General features: G+C 38.9%; 1 protein-coding gene and 1 pseudogene across 10 annotated transcripts in view; both read right to left on the reverse strand.

Annotated features, from left to right (window-relative positions):
* Znf438 (zinc finger protein 438) overlaps positions 1-22,360 on the reverse strand; it is a 195,023-nt gene that overhangs the window by 28,428 nt on the left and 144,235 nt on the right. For 9 of the 10 annotated variants that reach the window (XM_013515467.1, XM_005387202.2, XM_005387205.2 and 6 more), the window contains one exon: positions 6,293-6,369. In XM_013515467.1, coding sequence (XP_013370921.1) covers positions 6,293-6,369 — 77 coding nt within the window. Of the gene's footprint in view, positions 1-6,292; positions 6,370-15,165; positions 15,249-22,360 lie in introns of those variants that run through there. The other variant, XM_005387204.2, reaches the window with a different exon arrangement.
* LOC106148820 lies at positions 109-1,376 on the reverse strand (annotated as a pseudogene).

A 22,360-nucleotide genomic window follows, 5' to 3' on the forward strand; every position in this document is an offset into this window, starting at 1 on the left:
CCCAAAGTGAACCAAAGCCATCCTCAGTGCCAACAAGGTCCTGAGCTCCTTGAAGGATGAAAACAGCCAAGTTCATCAGGAAAGCCATCATGATGAGCTCCTCCAAAACAACCAACAGCTCCTTACAGCTTCTACCAGCTCCAACAGCCTTTCTCCACTCCCAACAGCCATTCTCAGTTCTCAAAAAGCCTCCATCTCCTTCTCCAGGTCTGCCTCTTATGCTGCTGGCAACAGTCCTCAGGTGGGCCTCCCACACCCACGACCACACTTACTCAGTTCAGCTGGGGGTTATAAACTGACCACTAGTTGTCAATCTACCACAACAGGCAATGGGAACTTATTTTGTGACAATTCCACTTGAGGGTCTTGCTAAGGTTAGAGAAGGCAATACCAACACAGGTCATTGGCATTTTATCCTTACCTCTGCATTCTTCACCACATGGCTCAGTTTCAATTTTAAACATAATCTGGAAAAAGTGCTTCAAAGGCCATAAAAACTCCATCATGTAAGGAGAGAGTGGTCCTAGCAGGACTCTAGAAACGTTCTGCTGTGCAAGGGGCATGAGCAACAGAGCCACACTTTGGTCTTTGGTTGACTAAGTCTACTCATCTACTCCTGTGGATCTCTTCATGCAGCAGCCTGGTATGGTTCTTCCCAAGCTCCTCTGGAAGCAGAGCTGCTACCTGACCCTGGGTGTTGGAGGCCAGGTCAGTGCTGTGGAAGTGCCACTGGTGGTGTCAGAAACCAGTGACTGAAAGCCTGAAGACTGTGCAGAGTCAACTTCTTTCATGTGGTCTGTGTAAGTACAGATATATGAGCTTGTTGAGGATGCTCCTTGCAGAATCCACAATGCAGTTTACCATCAAAGGTGACACACATACAAAATATGCATCTCTCTGATACATTTGATTTCTCCTGGAATTTTGAGTTGAATGGGCTTCAGGTCCTTCCTGACAGAACATGAGAAAACCACTTCACCTCTTTTTCCAGGAGGCAGTCCTCATTGAATAATCTTTAGCTAGAGCAATTCATCATCAACCCCACACTGTTTCAATAGAGGGAATGCTTTTGCCTTAAGAACACCAACCAAAGGGTGAGCCTGGTCAATGGTCACTCCTCAAAGAACTAGTTTTGATGGTGGTTCTTTTGGGGGCAGGTACCAGGAATCAGACTCATGACCCTGCACTTGCTAGGCAGGCGCCATACCACTGAGCTATATCCCCAGCCCTGAACTAGTTTTAACAGGTGCTTCATAAGTAGAGTCAGGCAAAGGAGACCCTCCAGGTTGTAGCTAATGCTGCAAAGGACACTACAGTCATCATCTTGGTTACTTTTCTCTCATTGCTGAGACAAACTACCCAACACCCGAAATTAAGGAAGGAAAGGTTTATGTAGCTCACAGTTTGTGGAGGTTTCAGTCTATAATCAGCTGGCTCCAAGGCATGGTGGCAGGGCACAGGGGCAACACTTCAAGGCAGCACAAGACAGCAAAAGCAGCGAGAGCTAAAAGGGGGAGGGCAAGCCTCTTTTCTTACATTGTATGCTGGCTAACAGCCCATGCCCAAACCGTATCAGTGCACAGGCTCAGGATGCAGAAATGCTGAGTCACTCAGCCAAGCCTCTAGACTCCTCCAGCTGACACAGTGTATCAACCATAACAATCCACCCCTTGTCAACTTGGCAACCTGACACACTTCTTTAACCCAGTTTCCAGAAACAAGATTTTGTTCTTATCATTTCACAACTTGAATTTTACAAAACAGGTTTAACAGCCTTAAGAACCAGCATTAGGTCTGTCAACACTATATTACATTAGAATCATAACATTTCACTCCTGATCCCCCAAAGACTCATGCACAGCCCTTTATGCAAAAGGCATTTAGTCCATCTGCAAGTGTTGCCAAAGTCCTAACAGTTTCAGCATTGCTGGAAAGTCCAGGTCGAGGTGTCCTCCGAGATGTAAGGCAAACTCTTTAGTTACAAGCCCCCGTACAAATGAAAAGTTAGACACTTCCAACATTCAGTGGCACAAAATAAGCATTTTCATTCCAAAAGTTACAAATGGGAATACAAAGGAATGGGACCAAAGCAAGTCCAAAATCCAGCAGGGGAAACATTACGTCCTAAAGTTCATGTCCAGCATCTGAAGCAACCTGTGGCACACTGTGAGCTCCAAAGGGCTCCCGTGACTCCAACCCAATGGCACTTCTGGTGGTTACAACTCCCACAGCTTCTCTCTTGGGCCTGCTTTGCTCCCTCCTTGCAGCTTTTCTTAGGCAATCTACATTCCTGGCTTTTCCATACTTCTGAGGTCCCCACTGAACCTCTGGCTTCTCATTCACAGCTGCATATACTGCCCTCTTAGGGCACACTGCCTGGCCTCCCAGGCCTTCTAAAAGCTAGGTGAAAGTCTTCTTAACCTCAGTACTCTTGAATTCTGTATCTGCCTAAAACCAGCACCACATGGATGACGCCAAGGTCTGCTGCCACCTGGAGCAGTAGCCAAGTGTTCCTCTCTTGGCCATAGGGGTGGAGTGCCTGGATCACTGGGTGCGTGGAACCTGATTCTGAGGAACAAATTCTCTATGCTTCCGCCATCTAAAACATGGTGCTCTGCGGCTTTCTTCTCAAAGCAAAGTCTTTCACCACTGCAGGTTTGAGAATGCAAAGGGTGGAGACTCGCTGATCCTAGTGATACCCTCAGGCCTTCTTTTATATTCTCCTGTTCCTTCTCAGCAATGGAGAGCTCCTCAGTTCTATCTTTGCAGTCCACAGCCTTACTGGAGCTTCCTTTCAGGCCAAACTCACAACATTTTAATTCAACCAGCTAGGCTCTTTGCTCTTCATTCTCAACATAAATCTGGCTAAAAGCTCCCAACAATAGCCATATCACTGCCTCAACAATTGACTGCCTTGAAATGTTTTCTTCCAGGTTAATTAGTCTACCACCCTTAATCTTAGTATTAGGCAAAGTCTCTGGAAACAAGCAAAATGCTACAAAGGACACCACAGTTACTGTCTTGGTTACTTTTCTCTCCTTGCTGAGACAAAATACCCAACACCCAAAATTAAGGAAGGAAAGGTTTTTTTAGCTCACAGTTTGTGGAGGTTTTAGTCTATAATCAGCTGGCTCCAAGGCAGGGTGGCATGGCACAGGGCAACACTTCAAGGTGGCAGAAGACAGCAAAAGTAGCAAGAGCTAAAAGGGGGAGGGCAAGCCTGTTTCCCTCCCTTACACTGTATGCTGGCTATCCGCCCATGCCCATACCGTCTCAGTGCCCTCCTCGTGCACAGGCTCAAAAAACATCCTAGGGCAGGAAGGGCAGGTCCTTTTCACCCCAGGATGCAGAACTGCCGAGTCACTTAGCCCAGCCTCTGGACTCCTCAAGCTGGCAGAATTTATCAAGCACAACAGTCATATTCCACAAATCCATCACACTGAAGGCCAGGCTGATAACACTGCATAAGGTTGCTCCTGTTTGGTTTATTTCAGTTAGAGAACCATTAGTTATTCTGTCCAATAGACTCATGAAACTGGCTTCAAAATCTCAGAGGTCAGGTTGTTGCCTCTGACCAAAATCTTTTGGATTTTGACGGGGTCTCTACTCAGAGTGGGTAGGACCAGATGTGTGCTGCCCCACAGAGGCACGGGTAGCCTGAGTACAGCGACTTTAGACAGGCACAGGGGCTATGACCTTGGGGACAGTGGTGGTGGCAGCACTGGCTGCCTCCCTCAGCTCTGCAGGCGCACAGCCTGTGCTGCATCCACCTGGTTTGGGATAGAAGACAGAGAGCTTATTTGTGTTTTTGTGTTGAAACTCTGGCTGATTGTAGTGGAAAACTTTGTTCTTTGTCCGGAGATCTCTTTAGTTAATGTCTACTCTTCTTTCAGTGGTGCCCCTAGAGGTGTGGCTATTGGCCTTTACCTCTGTCTCAGGATCCAACCATTTCCATTTCCTTGGGATGGGAGGTTGCAGTGTATTTGGCCTAAGTTTTGACAACTATATCAAAGGGATCTGAGAAGGAGAAGAGAAGACTGAAACATGGAGTCCTTGAAGAATAAAAGGAAATTAATAATTTTAGAGAACAGTCACAGGAAAGAACAAGTAAAAAAACGATAAACAGAAAAAACTCAGGAAATAAAATACAGATAAGAAGGACAACAAAAAAAGTTAGAGGGAAAAAGAAAAGACACTAAGAAAAGGAAAAAAGGAGAAAAAACCAATCCCTGCAAAAACCCAATAAAGGAAAGATAAAAATAATAAAAAATAGGAAAATCAAAAAAAGAATGAATCAAAGAAAAACTTTCTGTGCTTTTGAAGGAGTGGTTTCTTTGTAAGATCTGCAGCCTTGGGACCCAGGCAGTCATGACGTTCTCCCCTGACTTTAGGACTTAGGGGTTCTGAGGTGCCCTCCCAGCCCCCCACCCCCCCAGTCCTTCCATTTCAGACTGTGGCAACGTCCGAGTCTAGGGGGGCCCTTGTTCCCACTGGCAGACGGGAAGTCAGTTTGAAGGATAATGAGTCTCCCTCTGCCCAGTGCCTGTAAGAGATCCAGTTCAAGAGGTCTGTTCCTTGCTAACTTGCCACTGGTCCCCTTGGATCACGCTTGGCCTTGTAAGACCGTGTGGCATGCCAAGCAGGAGGCAGCCTCATGCTCAGCTTATTGCTCAGCTCCCAGAGGGAGAAAGCCCAGAGATTAACAACTAGTTGTAAGAGTGACAGTCACTATCATCTTCTAAGTGCCTACTCTGCAATCAACAATATTTTAAATGTTTTATATAAATCTTTAGTCTCCACATACCCTATAGGGTGGGACTTCTTCATTTTACAGATTTACAGATGAGGAAACTACTGTCAAGTGATGCACATAAGGTTGTACAATTAAGTGGCAGAACTGAATTACAAACGCAGACCCCAGGTTTTAAGAGTTATATGGCATTTTCACTGGTCAAGAGATCAGAGCGCTTGGTTCTTTTAAGGATTATTAGAGCAAACCCCCTTCTTTCACAAATTGCTACATCCTTTCCTAAGAGAGCCCTTTTTGTGCGGTATTGGGGATCAAACCCAGGGCCTTCTGCATGGAAGGCAAGAGCTCTACCACTGAGTCACAGCCTCAGTCCTCCATTTTTTTAATAGAATATACTGAGTTTTTATTTGAGGCCAGGATTGGGCTAAATATCTAAAATGATTATATTATGTAACCTCCCAGTCAAGTCTGGAAAGTTGCTATGATTTGTTACTATCGGGGTCTTGGTCTAGTCCCAATCTCAGATGGCTTAAACAAGAGACAGAAGTATGATTTTGGGGGCTCCAGGAAGGCCAGAGCACTTTCTCTCGGGAGTAAAGACTCTCTGTGTGTAAACACAAAGAACTAGCAAGTCCAGTTTTGCATCGTTAAAGATAACGTTTTTCTCTCATACTCACAACTAAAATTCTTTATTTGTGGAAGAGATCAGATAGGGGCAGGGTAAAGATTTATTTTTTCCTCCTGCTGGTTAGAGTGTGCCCTTTGTAGTGAAGACAGTTTAATTATACTTTATTAAGAAATGACTCTACTTCCATGTGCAAACTGTTTTTCTAAAAGTTTCAGAGGCTTCTGTTAAAATCAAGACAGCTGGGTGTCATGGTGCACATCTGTAATCCCAGCACTCTAGGAGGCTGAGGTAGGAGGATTGCATGCTCAAGCCCAGCCCAGGAAACTGAGCAATTTAGTGAGATTCTGTCTCAGATAAAAATAAAAGCTCAGTGGAAAGGACCTGGTTTAATTTCAGGTACCAAAAAAATCATTATTTTTGATGAATTGTATAAAGGGGAAATGATTTTTATCTGTTTTTAAAATGGGCATGGAAAGAAGCAGGTCAAAGAAATGTATAAGCAAATATCTTCTTCTCCGTATGTGCACGAACATATGTACGCATGTTTTGTGTATGTGTGTGTATTTTATTCACTAAAACACCTGAGTCATTCTGCTTCAATGAAGTCAACACTCCTAATACCACTGATACCTACTAGTGCCAGCTAGCTGCCAACTAATGGGTTGTGAGCTCTGCATGGAACGAGACAGCTTTGCTCTGAAGAAGTTATCAGTCTAATAATGGTGACATGTCCTTGTGACTCTGGAATCTGTATACGCCTAATAAATTTATCAAATGAATAAACTTTCATATATAATTATAATTTTTGTTTTTAATTCTAGGAAGTAAGTTACCTAATGGTTGGAGGTTAGTGACATTAAATTATTTATTATAACATATACATTACCATCTTCCTCAGTGTGGCTTAATCTTACCGTGATCTTTTGGTGGTACTGATAAAGAATTCTGCATTGTGATGTGTTTGGAAACAGCAACTTGAACAGTAACTTTCCTAAAAATAACCAAGCATGAATACTAATTAGAAAATAATTGAGATGTTACATACATACTAAAATATAAATTATAAGCTGTTTTTAAAAGTCTTTCTATTTATAACTAAAGTACAAGAGTAACAAGAAATGGACTGGGCTAGTAAGAACTAGTGTTTTTACTTCTCGTTTTTCTGCAGTCAGAGTTCCATTGAATGTAGTAAAGGTCATGGAGAGGGATGCAACGGCACACTGAATTAGGGCCCTAACCTAGTTAGAGTTGCCAGCAAAGTTAATATTCCATGAATAAGCCCTGCCTAGTAATTATGGTTCATCTATCCTGTTTGAGAAGAAGTAACTAAAATGCTTAATAACACAGGCGAAAGCACTATAATTGCCATATATTCATGTGGTGAAATATAATTCAATCATTACAACAGGACTGTGAAGACAACAGAGTAACAAACGGAATGCTGATGATGCACACACTGGACAAACATACTAAATGCTGCACCCCGACATTACAACTACATAGAAAACAGAGGCACAGAAAAATACACGGGAGAAATATGTTACAATGTATATTTACACTGTGTTTGGTGATGCAATTAAAAGTGTTTTCCTCCCACTTTAACTACTTTGCAATTTGTCTATAATGTAGGTTCCATGTAAGTAAAATACAATCATTCCTGTGTCACTGCGGATTGGTTCTAGGGCTTTCCTGGAGAACCAAAATTCAAGGACGCACAAGTGTCTTGCAGAAAATGGTGTCATATTTCCACAGAACTTATGCACATCCTCCTGTAAACTTTAAATCATCTCTAGAGTATTTATAATACCTAAGACAGTGTAAGTTCTATGTAAATAGCTGTTACACTGCATTGCTTAGGGAATAATGACAAGAAAACTGTATATGTTCAGTACAGTTGCAAATTTTAAAAAAATTGTTTTTAATCCATAGTTGGTTGGGTTTAAGAATGTAGAACTTGTTGAATACAAAGGGCTGACTGCATCTCAATATAAAAATAATGCAAGTGTCTTAGTTACTTTTCTCTCGTTGCTGAGACAAAATACAAGACGCCCAAAGTAAAGGAAGGAAAGGTTTATTTAGCTCACAGTTTATGGAGGTTTCAGTCCATAATCTGCTGGCTCCAAGGCAGAGTGGCACATGGTAAAGTGCAACAATTCATGGTGGCAGAAGAAGGCAAATGCCACAAGAGCAAAAATTGGGGCCTCTTTTCTGCCCTTAAATTGTATGGAGGCTACCGGCCCAAAGGCAGGTATAACATTCAAAGCCCCAATCCCAGCACTAGACAATGAATCAATCACAAACTCTAGATTCAGCTGCCTCCAAAAAGCCTGCCCTGCCCCACATGACTGCATGAGGCTTCGGGAGGACATCCAGACACAAACCATAACAACAAGTAAAATCTTTGGAAAACATAAGTAAATATTTTTGTAAGCTTTCAAACACAGAACTGTTTGTAAACAAGATTTCAACAACAGAAAACATTAAAGACTGATGAATTCTTCCACCTAGAATTTTAAATATTTTTAAACTAGAAAACTGGGCAAAATTTAAAGGCATGACTTCTGCTAGCCAAGATAGAGTAATAAAGACTAGATTTGCCCTTCTGCTTATACCAGCTAAAGTAAAGACAAAACACATAAAATGATATTTTCAAAACACGGGTCACGATTCCTGAAAAACTGATTCCTGAGAGACAGGAAACAACTGAAATGAACCCTGTCACCAGGGAGAAGGAGGACAGAAACACCCTAGCGGTGACTCTCGAATACTGAAGGAAACAGCTGCAAGGAGAAAGGGCCTCACTTGTGTTCTCCTTCCTAATAATGCCCAGCACAGCCAAGTGAGGGAACTCCCTATGGCCAAGGAAGGAGCCAGAGTGACCAGCGCTCAAGAAAGGACAGCAATCTTGCCTGCTCCACTATCCAGATGGAAAAGACTCAATTCACAAGCCTGGGTAGAACATACATAGAAGGCCTTGCCTTCCTAGGACGGAAGAATAATTAGCCCTAGACTAGTTCTTTAGTGAACAATTTGTAAAGCAGAATATGAATGGATCATTTAAGTATTTTAACTGCATACCAGAACAAAGAATACTTACAGAGATACCAAACAGATCATCTCCCAAAAAGTAAAGTGCATAATGAACGAAAGAAAGAATCAAACTCAAAAAGAAGAGTTTTTTTCTTTTTTCTTTTACGAAGAAAGCTTCAGTGAGTTGTAGGACAACTTCAAGAAGCCAAATATATCAATAATTGAAGAGGAAAGAGACCAAAAACACATTTTTAGAAATAATGGCAAAATTTTCTGAATTTGATAATGCTATAAATGCATAGATCCAAAATCTCAAAAAAAGTGATACATAAGAAAGATAAAAATATAGGAAGATATCATGACCAAGTTGCTCAACACTAGTAGAAAAAGATAAAACAGTAAAGGCAGCAAAATAAAAGATATAACACATACAGAGGAAGAAACACTGGTTAAGATGACAGCAGATTTCTTATTAGAGACAATGCAAATGAGAAAACAGTAAACAACATATGTAAAGTGCTGAGGAACTAAAAAAAGAAAGAATGAAAGAAATCTTTTCTCTAGTTGCCCCACAAGGAAAGGAATAGGCCCAAGGAGCTTCTCTGGTGATTTCTACTAAATATTTAAGAAAGAAAAATACTGCTCATATACAAATTCTTCCAGGAAATTATAAAGGATGGAATCTTTAGTATGTAAGAAGTCAGCACTACCTAGATACCATAACCAGACAGATCCACTGTGAGAAGAGAAACTGACAGATCATATCCCCTATAAGCATATATGTAAAAGATATAAACAAAATTCTACCAAATAAAACCCAACAATATAACACATCATAACAAGTAGGGTTATCCCAGGACTACATATTTGTTTTAACACTCAAAATCACTGCAATCCACTGTATTAAACTAAAAAACTACAGGATCACCTGAAAAGATGAAGAAATTGCATTTGAAAAAAATCCAAATCCATTCCTGATAAAAACTTAGAAAGTTAAGAACGGAAGGGAACTTCAGTCTAGTGAAGAGCTCTATGAGAAATGTAACACTAACATCACACTCCATAAGACTGAATGTTTTCCCTGTAGGTTCACAAAAAAGGAAAGTATACCTATCCTCACCATACCCTGCAATCTTGGATTAGAAGTTACAGTGCAATAAAGTAAAAATCCACAAAATGTATCTGGATTGGGTATTAAGACATACTACTCTATGTGCTATTTTAATATGATTGCCTATGTAGAAAGTTCAGTGGAAGCTACAGAAAAAAAGCTCCTCAAACTAATAACCAAGTTATTAAGACTACAGAACATAAAAAATCAATACATAAATGATATTTCTGTATACCAACAATGACAAATTGAGATAATAAATCAAAAACTCAAAATACCATTTTCAGCAGCATAAAAATTAAACAATCTTCAATAAACCCGGCAAAAAAAAAGCCATACACTGAAAACTTCAAAATACCCGTAGAAGAAAATTTAAAAATCTAAATAAATATAGATATCATAGTCACAGATCAGAAGACTAATATTGTTAAGACTAATGTTGCTAAGACATTCTCTTCAAACAGAATCTACAGTAGAATCCCAGTATAATTCTGTAGACTAATGTTGTTAAGACTGATGTTGTTGGGGACTGGGGATTTAGCTCAGCAGCACAGCTCCTGCCTAGCAAGCGCAAGGTCATGAGTTCGATTACCAGTTCCGGAGGGGGTGAAAAAAAAAGACTGATGTTGTTAAGACACTCTCCTCAAACAGATCTACAGAATCAAACTGCAATCAAAATCCTAGTAGAATTTTGTAGAAATTAACCAACTTACTCTAAAATTCACATGAAAATGAGAAGGACCTAATTTGAACAGCCAGAACTATTTTTAAGAAGAAGGAAAAAGTGGAAAGATTAACTTAGTTTCAAGACTTAGCTAAACCTTTCAAGGCAGCACAATGCAAAGAGACAAAGAGATCTATGCAACAGAACAGGAGAAATAAAACCACAGATATATGGCCAACTGATTCTTCATGAAATTCCAGAGGGAAATCAGTGGGTCAGCAATAGTCACATTAATAAATGATGGAAGTACTAAATATCCTATGCATAAAAATTAGAACAGCAACAAAAAAATTTTTTTACAAAATTGAAAATGTAACATACACCTACATGTAGAACCTAAAACTATAAAACTGAAAGAAGCACTATGGTCTTTGGTTAGGCAAGGCTAGCTTAAACATGGCATCTGAAGCATAATCTAAAAAATAACAAATAAATAAATTATACTTCATCAAAATTAGTAACTTCTGCTCTTAAAAAGACATAGCTAAGAGAATGAAAAGGCAGGTCACAGAACAGAGGAAAATATTTATAAATAATAAAGATGATAAAGAAATTGTGTCCAAAATTTCAAAAATCCTCATAATTCCACAATAAGAAAACAACCAAATTTATAAGATCTGACCATATACTTCACACACTCACACAAAATAGATATATACACAGCTTGCAAATGTAGACATGAAAGATACTCATTGTCATTAGTTACTAAGGAAATGGAAATTAACACAATGAGATAACACCACATATCTATCAGAATGGTTGAAAGTAAACAAAAAAATTGATTACAGTGCTGACAAGCAAGTAGAAGAAACAGAAGTTTTATATGTTTTTGGGATAATGCAAAACAGCAATTACTTTGAAAACCAGTATGGGATTGTTCTAAAAGCTAAAGATATCCTACCACAGGGTCCAGCAGATCCCTTACTTGCAACTCAAGGAAAAAGAAAGAATACATCCATACAAAGACTGGTACAAAGAATGCTCACAGAAGACTGATTTGCAGTAGCCCCAAACCAGAAACAACCCACATATTCAAAGGAAGGCTATAAAACATACAATGGAATGCTGCTCAGAAATGTAAATGAAAACACCATTACTTCACATTACAACTGGAATGAGTCTGCAAAAAATATTGTGAGACCACTGCCCCAAGAGTACATACCATGTGATTTTACCTATATAAAATTTTAGAAAGTGAAAATTAGAAGAACAGAAAACCGACTGATATTTTCTAGGGTACAGAGAAGACAGGGAGTTTGGAGGGAAAAGCCAAGTGGGCATGAAGAACCTGTGTCCATCCACTGGGGTGACAGATATTCATGATTCTGATTGTGGCTAAGATTTCAAAAGTGTACACATACTCCAAGATTTATCACATTTTACTTTAAATATACGCAGTTTATTGTGTACTAGTTACATGTTAATAGTTGCTAAAAATTTAAAAGGTAAATGGTAAAAACTGAAAACAAAATAGACATCAATTTTTTCATTTAACAAATGGTGTTTGAGGTGCTACAATACTCTGGAAAGGATATACTAGACATGCTTTTGCACCTATATCTAATACAGAATAAATTAATATTGGTGGGAAAACATTCCACCATAAAAATTAGTAAAAACTGAAAAATTTAAACAAGATGGCATTAAATTAGTAATCACTGGAAGGGATATTAAATTGTACTAAATATCAAATGTAAATTTCTAAAAATTACCTTTGCCTACAAATTGACAAAAATTTTTTCTTTAAAATACAAATTGTTGGGAAAGTCTGAGGCAGACCACACCCATTTAGGCTGTGTGGTATATTCTGTACAAACTCTTCCAGTTGGGAGAGATGGTTTGCTCTCATGCATCCCGAGCCTGAAGTTCTGCAGCCTTCTTGGTCCAAACCTTCCTTCCACATACAGGACTTATCTCTGAAAACCACCATGGCGATGTGTTAAAGCTATATACTTTCCTCATCCTGGTTACGTTGAAAAGAACTTCTGGAGTACTATTTTTTAAAAAGGGTAAAATTTCTAAGTAGATTAGAGTACATTGTTACAATGCAGCTAGTTTAAAAATTATTTCTTAAAAATTTAAAAATACAAAAAGTGTTTGTTTTTGTATGAAGGGGTTGGTTATAGAGGTATGGTTGTTTTTGTATTTTCACGAGAAAAATTACCAAATATTAAAAGTGACCATTTCTGAATGGGGGTATTACATTGTTATTTAATTTTTCATGCTTTTGGACATATTACAAAGCTTTGCCATTGAACAATTACTACCTCTGCAATCAGTAAAAAATAGTTTTTAATTGTTTTCAACTACTGTATGAGAAAAAGTGTCATCAAACTAATTTTTGCTACATAATAACAAAATTTATACCTATAGGTGGGGTATCATGCGGTGTTTTGATATATATGTTGAGTAATGTTTATATCAGGTTAAAATATCTTGATTATCCACCAGTTCTTTATGGTGAAAGCATTTCTATTCTTTCCTCAGCCTTTCTGAGATATAGGGCACACAATCCTCATCCAGTCACCCTACCCTACAGCACAACACTAGCTCTGTACTCCTGTTACTCAGTACCTAGTGATCAGTCTTCCTCCATCCACCCTTCTCCTCTGCTCCCTGCCTCCAGTAACTACCGTTCCACTCTCACTTTCTAGAAATCAATTTTTTTTTATTCCATATATAAGTGAGCCCATTCAGTATTTGCCCTTCTTTGTAAGGCTCTCCCGTCCCATCCATGCTGTCAGATAGCAGGACTCTATTCTTTTGTCTGAATTACACTCATGTATATATGTGCACAATTTCTTTATCTGTGTATCAGGTGATGACACTGAGGTTGATTCCATTTCTTGACTACTGTGACTAGGGCTGCAATAACATGGCAGTTCACATGTCTCCTCAACATACTGATTCCATCTGATTTGGACAGATACCCAGGAGTGGGACTGCTAAATCATATGATAGTTCTATTTTTAATTTTTTTTTTTTTTTTGATACCAGGAATCGAACTCTGGACCTTGTGCTTGCTAGGCAGGAGCTGTGCCCCTGAGCTACATCCCTGGTTATTTTTAACCCCCCATGCTGTTCTCCACAGTGGCTGCGTGCAGTTACACTCCCGTCAGCAGTTGGCAGCGTTCCCTTTCCCCCACACCTTTGCTGACACTCACTCCCATCTCTGTCTTTTTAACAATAAACCTCACTGAAGTGAGGTAATACCTAACTGCGGTTCTGATCTGCATTTCCTTGATATTTGGTGTTTTCTTTTTCATGTGTTTATTGGCTGTTTGTATGTTTTCATGGGGGAAATGTGCAATTGATTTCTTGCTCATTTTTTAAATCAGGCTATGTATTAGCCACTGAGTTCAGTTCCTACTATATTCTGGATATTACTGCCTTGTCAGATGAATGAATAGCTTGAAAATAGTCTCTCCCATTCTGTGGGCCACGTCTTTACTCTGATGATTTGACCCTTTGCTGTGCAGAAGCTCCTCAGTTTGGTGTAAGCCAATTTGTCTATTTTCAGTTCTGCTTCCTGTACCTTTGGGGTCTTTTCCAAGACAAATCCCTGCCCATTCTAATACCCTGAAGCACTTTCCTGTCTTACTACTTTCACTGTTTCATGTCTTACAATTAAGTCTTTAATCCATTTTTGTAACTGGTGAGAGAGCATGAGAGAGGTCTAATTTTATCTTATTTTTTGCACGTGGTTACCCAACTTTCCCAGCACTACTTAAAAAAAAAATCCTTCTTCTAATGTGCATTTTCAGCAGCTTTGTTGGGAATCAGCTGCCCGCAGATACAGTTTCTTCTCAGCATTCCTTCCTCTTCCACTGGTGTATGCATTATGCCCATACAATGCTGTTTTGATTACTGTAGTTGTGCAGTATATTTTGATGTCACATAGTACAGAGCCTCCAACTTTACTGTTTCTGCTCAAGACTCCTTTGGCTCTTAAAAGTCATCAAAATAATTTTAACCATACTACTAATAATCTTGGCATCTGTAGTAGAAAACTCAGAGTCATGTTATCTTTTGCCGCCATGTAGAACTCTGCTGTATTCAATTCTGTTGTAATTATGAAAGATGAATATACCGTGTGACACATATATCTAACACTTATTATAGAAAAAAGTTGACTGATCAAGATGGTGCATCTTCTGATTGGACTGGGTAAATAGTTCACTATATAAATATGCCAGAAGATGTCTCAGTCACATAAAATCAAACAGTATTTTTCAAACTTCACACAAGGAGAGTAAATGTACATTTTTACTGAAGACACAAAGGTGTTGCACCAACAGCCACTGTATCCTTCGAAGTATTTAAGAATATGTGAAAATTACAACATGACTTTTCTTGCGTAAGTAGAAAAATCTATCAGGAAGAACTAAAAACCAAAGAGTGCAAATAGGGAATGTCAACAATTACAGCAAGATCTAATATAATGAACTTTATAAATCATACTAGCTTTTAGTTAACATATCATATGTAAACAGTTGATTAAAATGAAAATTAGATGAAGTGGTGACCTCACCTATGCAAGAGAAAGTGACAGCAGAAAGGTGCTGGAAAGGGAAATTGGCCACATACTCCCTGTGGAGGAAGCCTAAGGCGGACACTGCCTTGTCTTTATGTTGCCTTGCCAAGGTTCTGGAAAAATATATATAAAGAACCTCCGAGAATAAAAGAGAGTCATTTGTGCCATGCACCAACAGGCTTATTAACTTTAGTCCATGCTGTATGTTTGTGTGCTCAGTGCGTGTTCTTGTGTATGTATGTGGGCTCTAACCACAGACATGCAATGCAGGTGTCAAGCTAGATGATTATTTCCAGGAACGGAGTATCAAGAGGATAAACATGTCATATATACACTATGTCATACACATGTCATATATACACATGATACACTAAAATAATGCTATTACCTGACCCTGATTAAGCAGCTGTTCCTCCGAGGAGCTTTCTTCCAGGTCTGATTCTACTGTGATCTTGCATCACTTGATTTTAAAGCAAAACAGGGTGATAGTCTCACAGGATTTTAGGTTTGAGGCTAGAACCAGTCAGTGGACCCACACAGGACAGCTTCACAGACACTACACTCTGCGCTGCGGCTCTTCTGCAGAATGAGCCTGGCTTGGTAGTAGCCGTTCCATCACAGCATTATACTACAATTTGTTTATCAGTTCACTTCCTGAGGGGCATCTGAGTTGTCACCAGTTTTTGATTATCATGAGTAAGTCTAATATAAATATTTTGCCCAGTTTTTGTCCAGCTAGGTGTTTTCACATCTCTTGGTAAAAACCTAGTAGTGGAATTGCTGGGTGGATTTAACTTTATAAGCAATTGCCTGTCCTTCCAAAAGTGATTGTGCTATATGTCATTGATTTTTATAAAAGTACTTCTAAGCAATTTGCTCATTTACAATAAATGCTTGATCCTATCTCAACCTGTCCTATTTAAAAAACAAATAAAAAATTCTCAAACTGCTACTAAAGGATTAGAAGGCAAAACTTAAATCTATAGAATATTGATCCCATTAGTAAATATTTAATGTTTCTACTAAGATTTGCATTAATATAATGGATTAATATTCAACAACTTTCTTCCAACTCTAAATAGCTGCATATTGCTAATGAATTCAATAAAAAGCAATTTAAATCCCGGTTTTTCTCCTCATTCTCCCCCCCTTCCCTCTTCTTTGTCTTTTTTTGTGCGTGTGTCTTTTTGAGACAAGATTTTACTATGCAGCTCAGGCTGGCCATGAACGCATTTTGTAGCCCAGGCTGGCCTTGAACTCACAGCAATCCTTCTGCCTCAGTCCCCTGAGTGCTGGGGTTACGGTGTCCGCCACCACGCCCAACCTGCTATTTCTTAATGTCAACCACTGACACAGTAAAATGCTTCACACAGTCACTCAGGGAAGTTAGTTTCAGACTCCTGACAATTTCTGTTCTAAATCTTAGAAGCAGTACTATTTCGCTAATTTCCCACTGCTGCTTTAGGTCAGGTCCTCATGGCTTCGTGCCTGCGTTACAGGGCTCTCCTAAACTGTCTTTTGCTTCCAGTTTTACATCTTTGCAATCTACTCTCTCTGTGCAGTTAGAATAATCTTTCCCTTTTCTTTACAATTACAAATTTAAATTAAACTTACGCTAAATATTTCTATATACTTTCTTTTAAAAATGCAACCATCATGTCCTCTTCCTCAGAGACAAGCACCTTCAACTCTGTGAGCTGATTTAGCCAACACTTATACTCCCACCCTGTTCAATTTCAGGCACTGTCTAGGGATGTCCCACTGAGGAAGATGATGATTTACTGTCTACGTTAACGCTTCTGCTTCTGTTCTGCAGTCCGGGGGACAGAACTCAGGGCTGCACACATGCGGGGCCAGTACTCTACCACTGAATTATAACCCCAGCTGAAAGCACAGAATTCCAGGTGAAATTTCAAGGCATTGCTTTACCGTATTCTGGTTTCCAACATTGATGCCAAGAAATCCAAAGTGACTATTATTTGTGGTCTTTTGTATAAAATTTGTCTTTACTTTTTCTCTACAGAAACAATGTTTACAAATTTCATAATGAAGTGCCTCAGTCTATTTTCATCCATTTCCCGTGTTTGAGCCTAACAATCTGGAAACTTGTGTATTTCATTTTCTGGTTCTTTAATTGTTTTTCTGGGATTTTCTTTTTTATTTTTCTCAGGTTTCTCTGTCCTTGAACTCCTGGTAAGCTCTTAATCCTCTTTGGAAAGCTATGCTTTATTTTATATTTTATTTTTTTCTCTTCTTACATATTTCCTTTTTTGTTCTTACTGGAAAAATTCCTCAACTTTATCTTCCAGTGTTTCAACTGAGTTCAATCTTTGATTTTTAAAATTTTAAGCAATATACCATGTTATTAATTTTGGCATTAATACTCTTTTCTATAACAAAGTAACAGATAATTGTCTAAGTATAAATTGCTTTTGATTTGTACAGATTGCCTGGTTGTGTTTTAGAGGGGCTGCACTACCCCAAAAATGATTTTTAAATTATTTCATACAAATATAAAAATAGTCCCAATCTCTAACTTAATTTCTCTAATACCAAGTTTAAGGGCTTCTCAGCTATGTGAGCATTGTTTCTAGCTTTGTCACACACAGACATAAAAGTCTTAGAAAAATGACAAATTTTTAACAACTTCATGCAATACACTGGCAACACTGCTTTCCTGTTACAGGCCTCAGCACACTTTTCTCAGTCTAAAAAGACCCCTGTTCTCAGCAAGTCTAACACACAACCCCCCTTCTGTCTGTCAGGTGTTTCAGATACAGATGTAAGGAAAACGTTTGCCTCTTTCTACATCAAACAGAACACCATCTTGGAATTCCCAGCCCGCCTTCTAATTCTGACAGAATGAAGAGGTCAGTCAGTGTGGGGAGAAGTCACCATCCTGATGACGACAGAAGCATTTATAAAATGAACTGCATTATTTGGTAATAAATGCCACTCCGCAGCAGAATAAGTACTATAAAATACTATCATTTACCTTTCCATGTTACCAGTATAGTGGAACTGTTCATTATTTTATTCCCTTCCAACAGTCAAGCTGGCAATGTTTCAGTGTATGTTTAATTCATTTCTTTGGTTTTTTGTTCGTTTGTTTTTGAGACAGGGTCTTACTACGTTGTCCAGGCTGGCCCTGAATTCACTGTGTAGCCCAGGCTGGCCTCGAACTTGCAATGATCCTCCTGCCTCAGTCTCCCAATCATTACTTTAGAAATAATCACACTTCCACTATTTTTACTTTTATCTACATTCAATGACAAAGTCGTCTCCAAGCAACATCACAAAAAACCGATACAATTTTGAGATCATTTTGAATTCCTCACATTTCTTTTTGCTCTTAAGTCTTACCTGCTGCCAAGTACTACGCCCATTTTGGTTGGGTCCCCAGAGAACAACGGGTGTGCTTTCTACAATCTCTACTTCTACTCTGACTCACATCATTGCTAGTGCAGCCCATTTCTCTCTTAGCTCTACTGCCACCTCTAGCTTTTCCTTCTCTACAGTTTCTTTTTTTTTTTGTTTTCTTTTTTCATTTTATTTTTTTCTGGCACCAGGAATCGAACTCACGACCTTGTGCTTGCCAGGCAGGTGCTGTGCTGCTGAGCTAAATCCCCAGCCTCTCTCTACAGTTTCTGCATTAAAGTAAAAGCCCATCAATTAACTTTACAGTGACTGTTTAATTAAAAAACCTACCTCTTTATTCCATCTCCTGCTAAGTTCACGTGTGCTTTTATATTTTTTCTCATGTTCTTGTGGCTATGTGTGCTGCTGTTTAACAAATGAATCTCGTGATTTTTCTTTCTGTCTTAAAATAATTCAAACTTTCATCTTGTCTCTGGAGCACTCTAATTACAGATTTACCTTTCAACATCACCTAACCTTTTAAAATTCTTTGCCCCTAAAAGCTTTTATCTAAAACATAGTTTACCATAAAATGACTATTGACAACATAAAAAAGCAGTGAAAATAGAACAGAGGACAAAATATTGTCAGATTAGAAAGAAATACTCTGGAATTCTCTCATTTATCAAAAAAACTTCTATTACTGTACATTATGATAATATAAAAAATTTTGAAAAGTGAATACTTATGCAACTGTGGCAATATTTAGATAACATTTTAAATAAATACAATAAAAATTACCTTGTTACTGAATTTGCAACAAAGAAAAAATGTACAATTCAAATATAAGATATGATTATAAAATACGGTGAATGCTTAAAAAACTGTTACAGTACAAGACACACTGCCATCATATTCTCATCATGTTCCCCACACTGCCCCACACTTCACACACTCTTATCCCATCTTTCCCACCACTTTCTGAAGCAGTTCTGGAAGTCTTCTTTCATAATGTCTTTAGCTGCACTGTCCTGGCTAGCTTGGTATTCTGCACTGATTCAAAACGTTTGCCTTTCATAGTGGTCATTCTGACTTCGGGCAAGAGCCAGAAGTCACACAGTGCCAGACCCAATGAATAAGGTGGAAGAGGACATACCATAATGATTTTATGAGTCTGTCTTTCTGTTGGATAGCCTAGAGCAGCAGCATTCATCATATTTATAAACCACACCTTACGAAGGTACTCACAGAAAAAGCACTTCCAAAACCACTTCACAAAGTGGCAAGAACGATGGGATGTGTTTGAAGCCATGGGGCAGTATTTTGTGAAGGATGAATGGCAATGTGTCTTTTACTATAATAATTTTAAAAAATTTAAACACATGTATTTGATCACACCTCATACTCTCTACTATTAGTATTTTGCTGTATTCTAATATTTTTCCTATTTTTTTCTGTTTATTTTGGTTTTGTAACATATGTACCCATAGTGCACATATTATTTTCTTCTGCACTACAAAAAATATTTATGGGACTGGGACTGTAGTGGATGTGGTCTGTAAGCGTAAGGGCCTGGCCTCAATCCCCAGCACCACACCAAGAGTAAGAAAAAAGAAGTACACAGTAAGCCTTTTCTTGCATTACTACTGTCTTCAAAAGCTATTTTTAAACAGACTTTTTAGTTAAAAAATATAAACATAAAGCAAAATTGAAATTCCAACAATAAAAAAAGAATATAACAAAAATTATGTTTGCCTCCTTTTCTCCTAATTCTCCTCCTCAGAGGCAACCACACCTTTGTGAGCACCCTCTCAGAAGGAGTCTGTGTGTGTGCCAAAGCTCATACATAGGCGCGTGCTCCGTGGTCTCCTCCCTCCACCCGAAGGCAGCACTGTGCACAACGCTTCTACTTCGAGATCTCCTCGTACCGACACTTACCAGAAAATCTCTTCATCTTTTTTTTAAAGGCTGGGTAGTATTCATTAACCATGCTTTACTAACCTATTAATTGACAATTAGATAGTTTTTGGGATTTTGCTCTTAGAAAGCTAAAGTGCGCATCTTACACACACACCTTTGCTAATGTGCAAATCTATCTGTAGAATAAAGTCATAGTAAGAAATTTCTGTGTCAATTTAAGATTTTTAGGAATACTGATAAACTGTTATGAAAAGGAATTATACTGACTTATCCAAGAACATATGAAAGTGGCTCAAAAACACTAGTTGCAAAAACTGCTACAGATACTTTCAACAAGCTTTTGAAAGTTTAAAAATTCTAATACACCTGTGTATTTTTCTCAACTTTAGTTGAATATGTAAACACAGCATTTTTGTTGAGATATACAAACAAAATGAAAAACAGGGTTCACGTATCAAGGTTTAGAACAGTGATTGTTTATGGGAAGCTTCACTGAGAAACCACAAAAGGCAAGAAAGGACTAGTTGTCAGAAGACAGTGCTGCTGCCCAGCACCACCAGGAGGTGGGTTCTGCTCCTGGGACACCACCCACTAGGGGAAGGCTCTCACACATCCCTCCACGAATGTGACAAGACACAGTGACTTCCTAATTTTAAAAAATACAAACCAAATTTTAAAGAACTCTTCCTATTTGAAAAAAAGTAGGCTTTAAATTTTTTCTTTTAAAGGTATTACAGAACACACAGGCATAGTTTTCAGATAATTTGATGTACAATGATCATCTTTGTCTAAAGTGAAGTGTCTTGGGGGCTGGGGATTTAGCTCAGCGGCACAGTGCCTGCCTGGCAAGCGCAAGGTCGTGAGTTTGATTCCCGGTACTGGAGAAAAACAAAAAAATAAAGTGAAATGTCTTAACTGAGGTGCTAGTAGCTGAGGATCAGGCAAACCCAATTAACCCAATTTTTAACTAGTCCATACTAAGTGGTTTATTTTAGAGGTACACTACTCCCTAAGATCTTCAGGGGGCAACATGGAAAAACCATAAGCCAGTGATAAAGGTCATGACATTAATTTTGCCGTCAGTCTCACGCCTTAAGTAGGCATCACAAATTAAAAAAAAAAATCATGTCCTCTGGGAAGGAAGGCAAATCTGAAACTAATTATGGTAGTTATTATCATAATACCATTAAATTAAACACTATGACCCTAGTTAAATTTATTTGGGTACCTTTTGCTGAGGAATACAACTTCTCACATAAGATCACTGCACTCTTGCATAGAACAAAGTGGTTCATCAGAAGACCAGCAGGGCAAAGCAATCATTTAAAAGCCTAAATTTTCACTAACCTAAAGCTTAACCGGAAAGTTGAATGTCATAAACTTAGCACACTGGACTCTTACGACTCCTATAAATACAAAGTTATATTTGTTATATGGCTTTATTAAAAAATTAAAAACTTCAGGCTTCACCCAGATAGAAAACTGAATCAAGAGTTTTATCTGTGACGGTTAACAGCCTATTTGCAGACAGTTTTCATTCATTTTCTGTTGTCATATGTTACTCTTATCTCGTCAACTGAGGATCTGCTCATAATCCTTACCATTATTTAAAAAAAAAATAATAAAGGGGAAATATCTCATTATCTCAGCAGCTTGTTTCTTTTTTTATTTTATTTTATTTTATTTTATTTTATTTTTTTTGGTTTTTCTCCGGTACCGGGAACGGAACTCACGACATTGCGCTTGCCAGGCAGGCACTTTGCCGCTGAGCTAAATCCCCAGCCCCTCAGCAGCTTGTTTCTGTGTTTACGCTCATTTTAGACATCAAACTGCTGCTTTATGTGTTTGAGGAACAAGATGGCCTCCCAGCAATATATAAACAATTTCCTGCATGTTCAGGGTCCTGGCCTGCACACCAGATGGGGCAGGAAGCCACCTGACCCGCGGGAAGTATTCACTGTCTGAGTTCTCTAGTGTTCTGTAACCACAGCGAAACTCCACACAGACCCTGAGGGGCTTGCTCACTTGAATCCTTATGAACGCTGAAGGACAGAAATGGGAGCTGAAGTGACGAGTCTGCGTGGGTGGGCAAGGAAAATTAGGCAAGGAGGACCATCAATGTCTGGGTAGGACTAACGAGTGCTTAACAATCAAAAGAAGCTGGGGGTGGTGACACCCATGCCTGTAATCTCAGCACTCAGGGGGCTGAGGCAGGAGGACTGCCGTGAGTTCAAGGCTAGCTTCCGCTGCACAGTGAGTTCAAGGCCAGCCTGCACAACTTAAGAGTCTGTCTTAAACCAAAACAA

This window comes from Chinchilla lanigera, unplaced genomic scaffold, assembly GCF_000276665.1.
Source record: "Chinchilla lanigera isolate Chin_1 unplaced genomic scaffold, ChiLan1.0 scaffold00028, whole genome shotgun sequence".
Taxonomy (NCBI): Eukaryota; Metazoa; Chordata; class Mammalia; order Rodentia; family Chinchillidae; genus Chinchilla; species Chinchilla lanigera.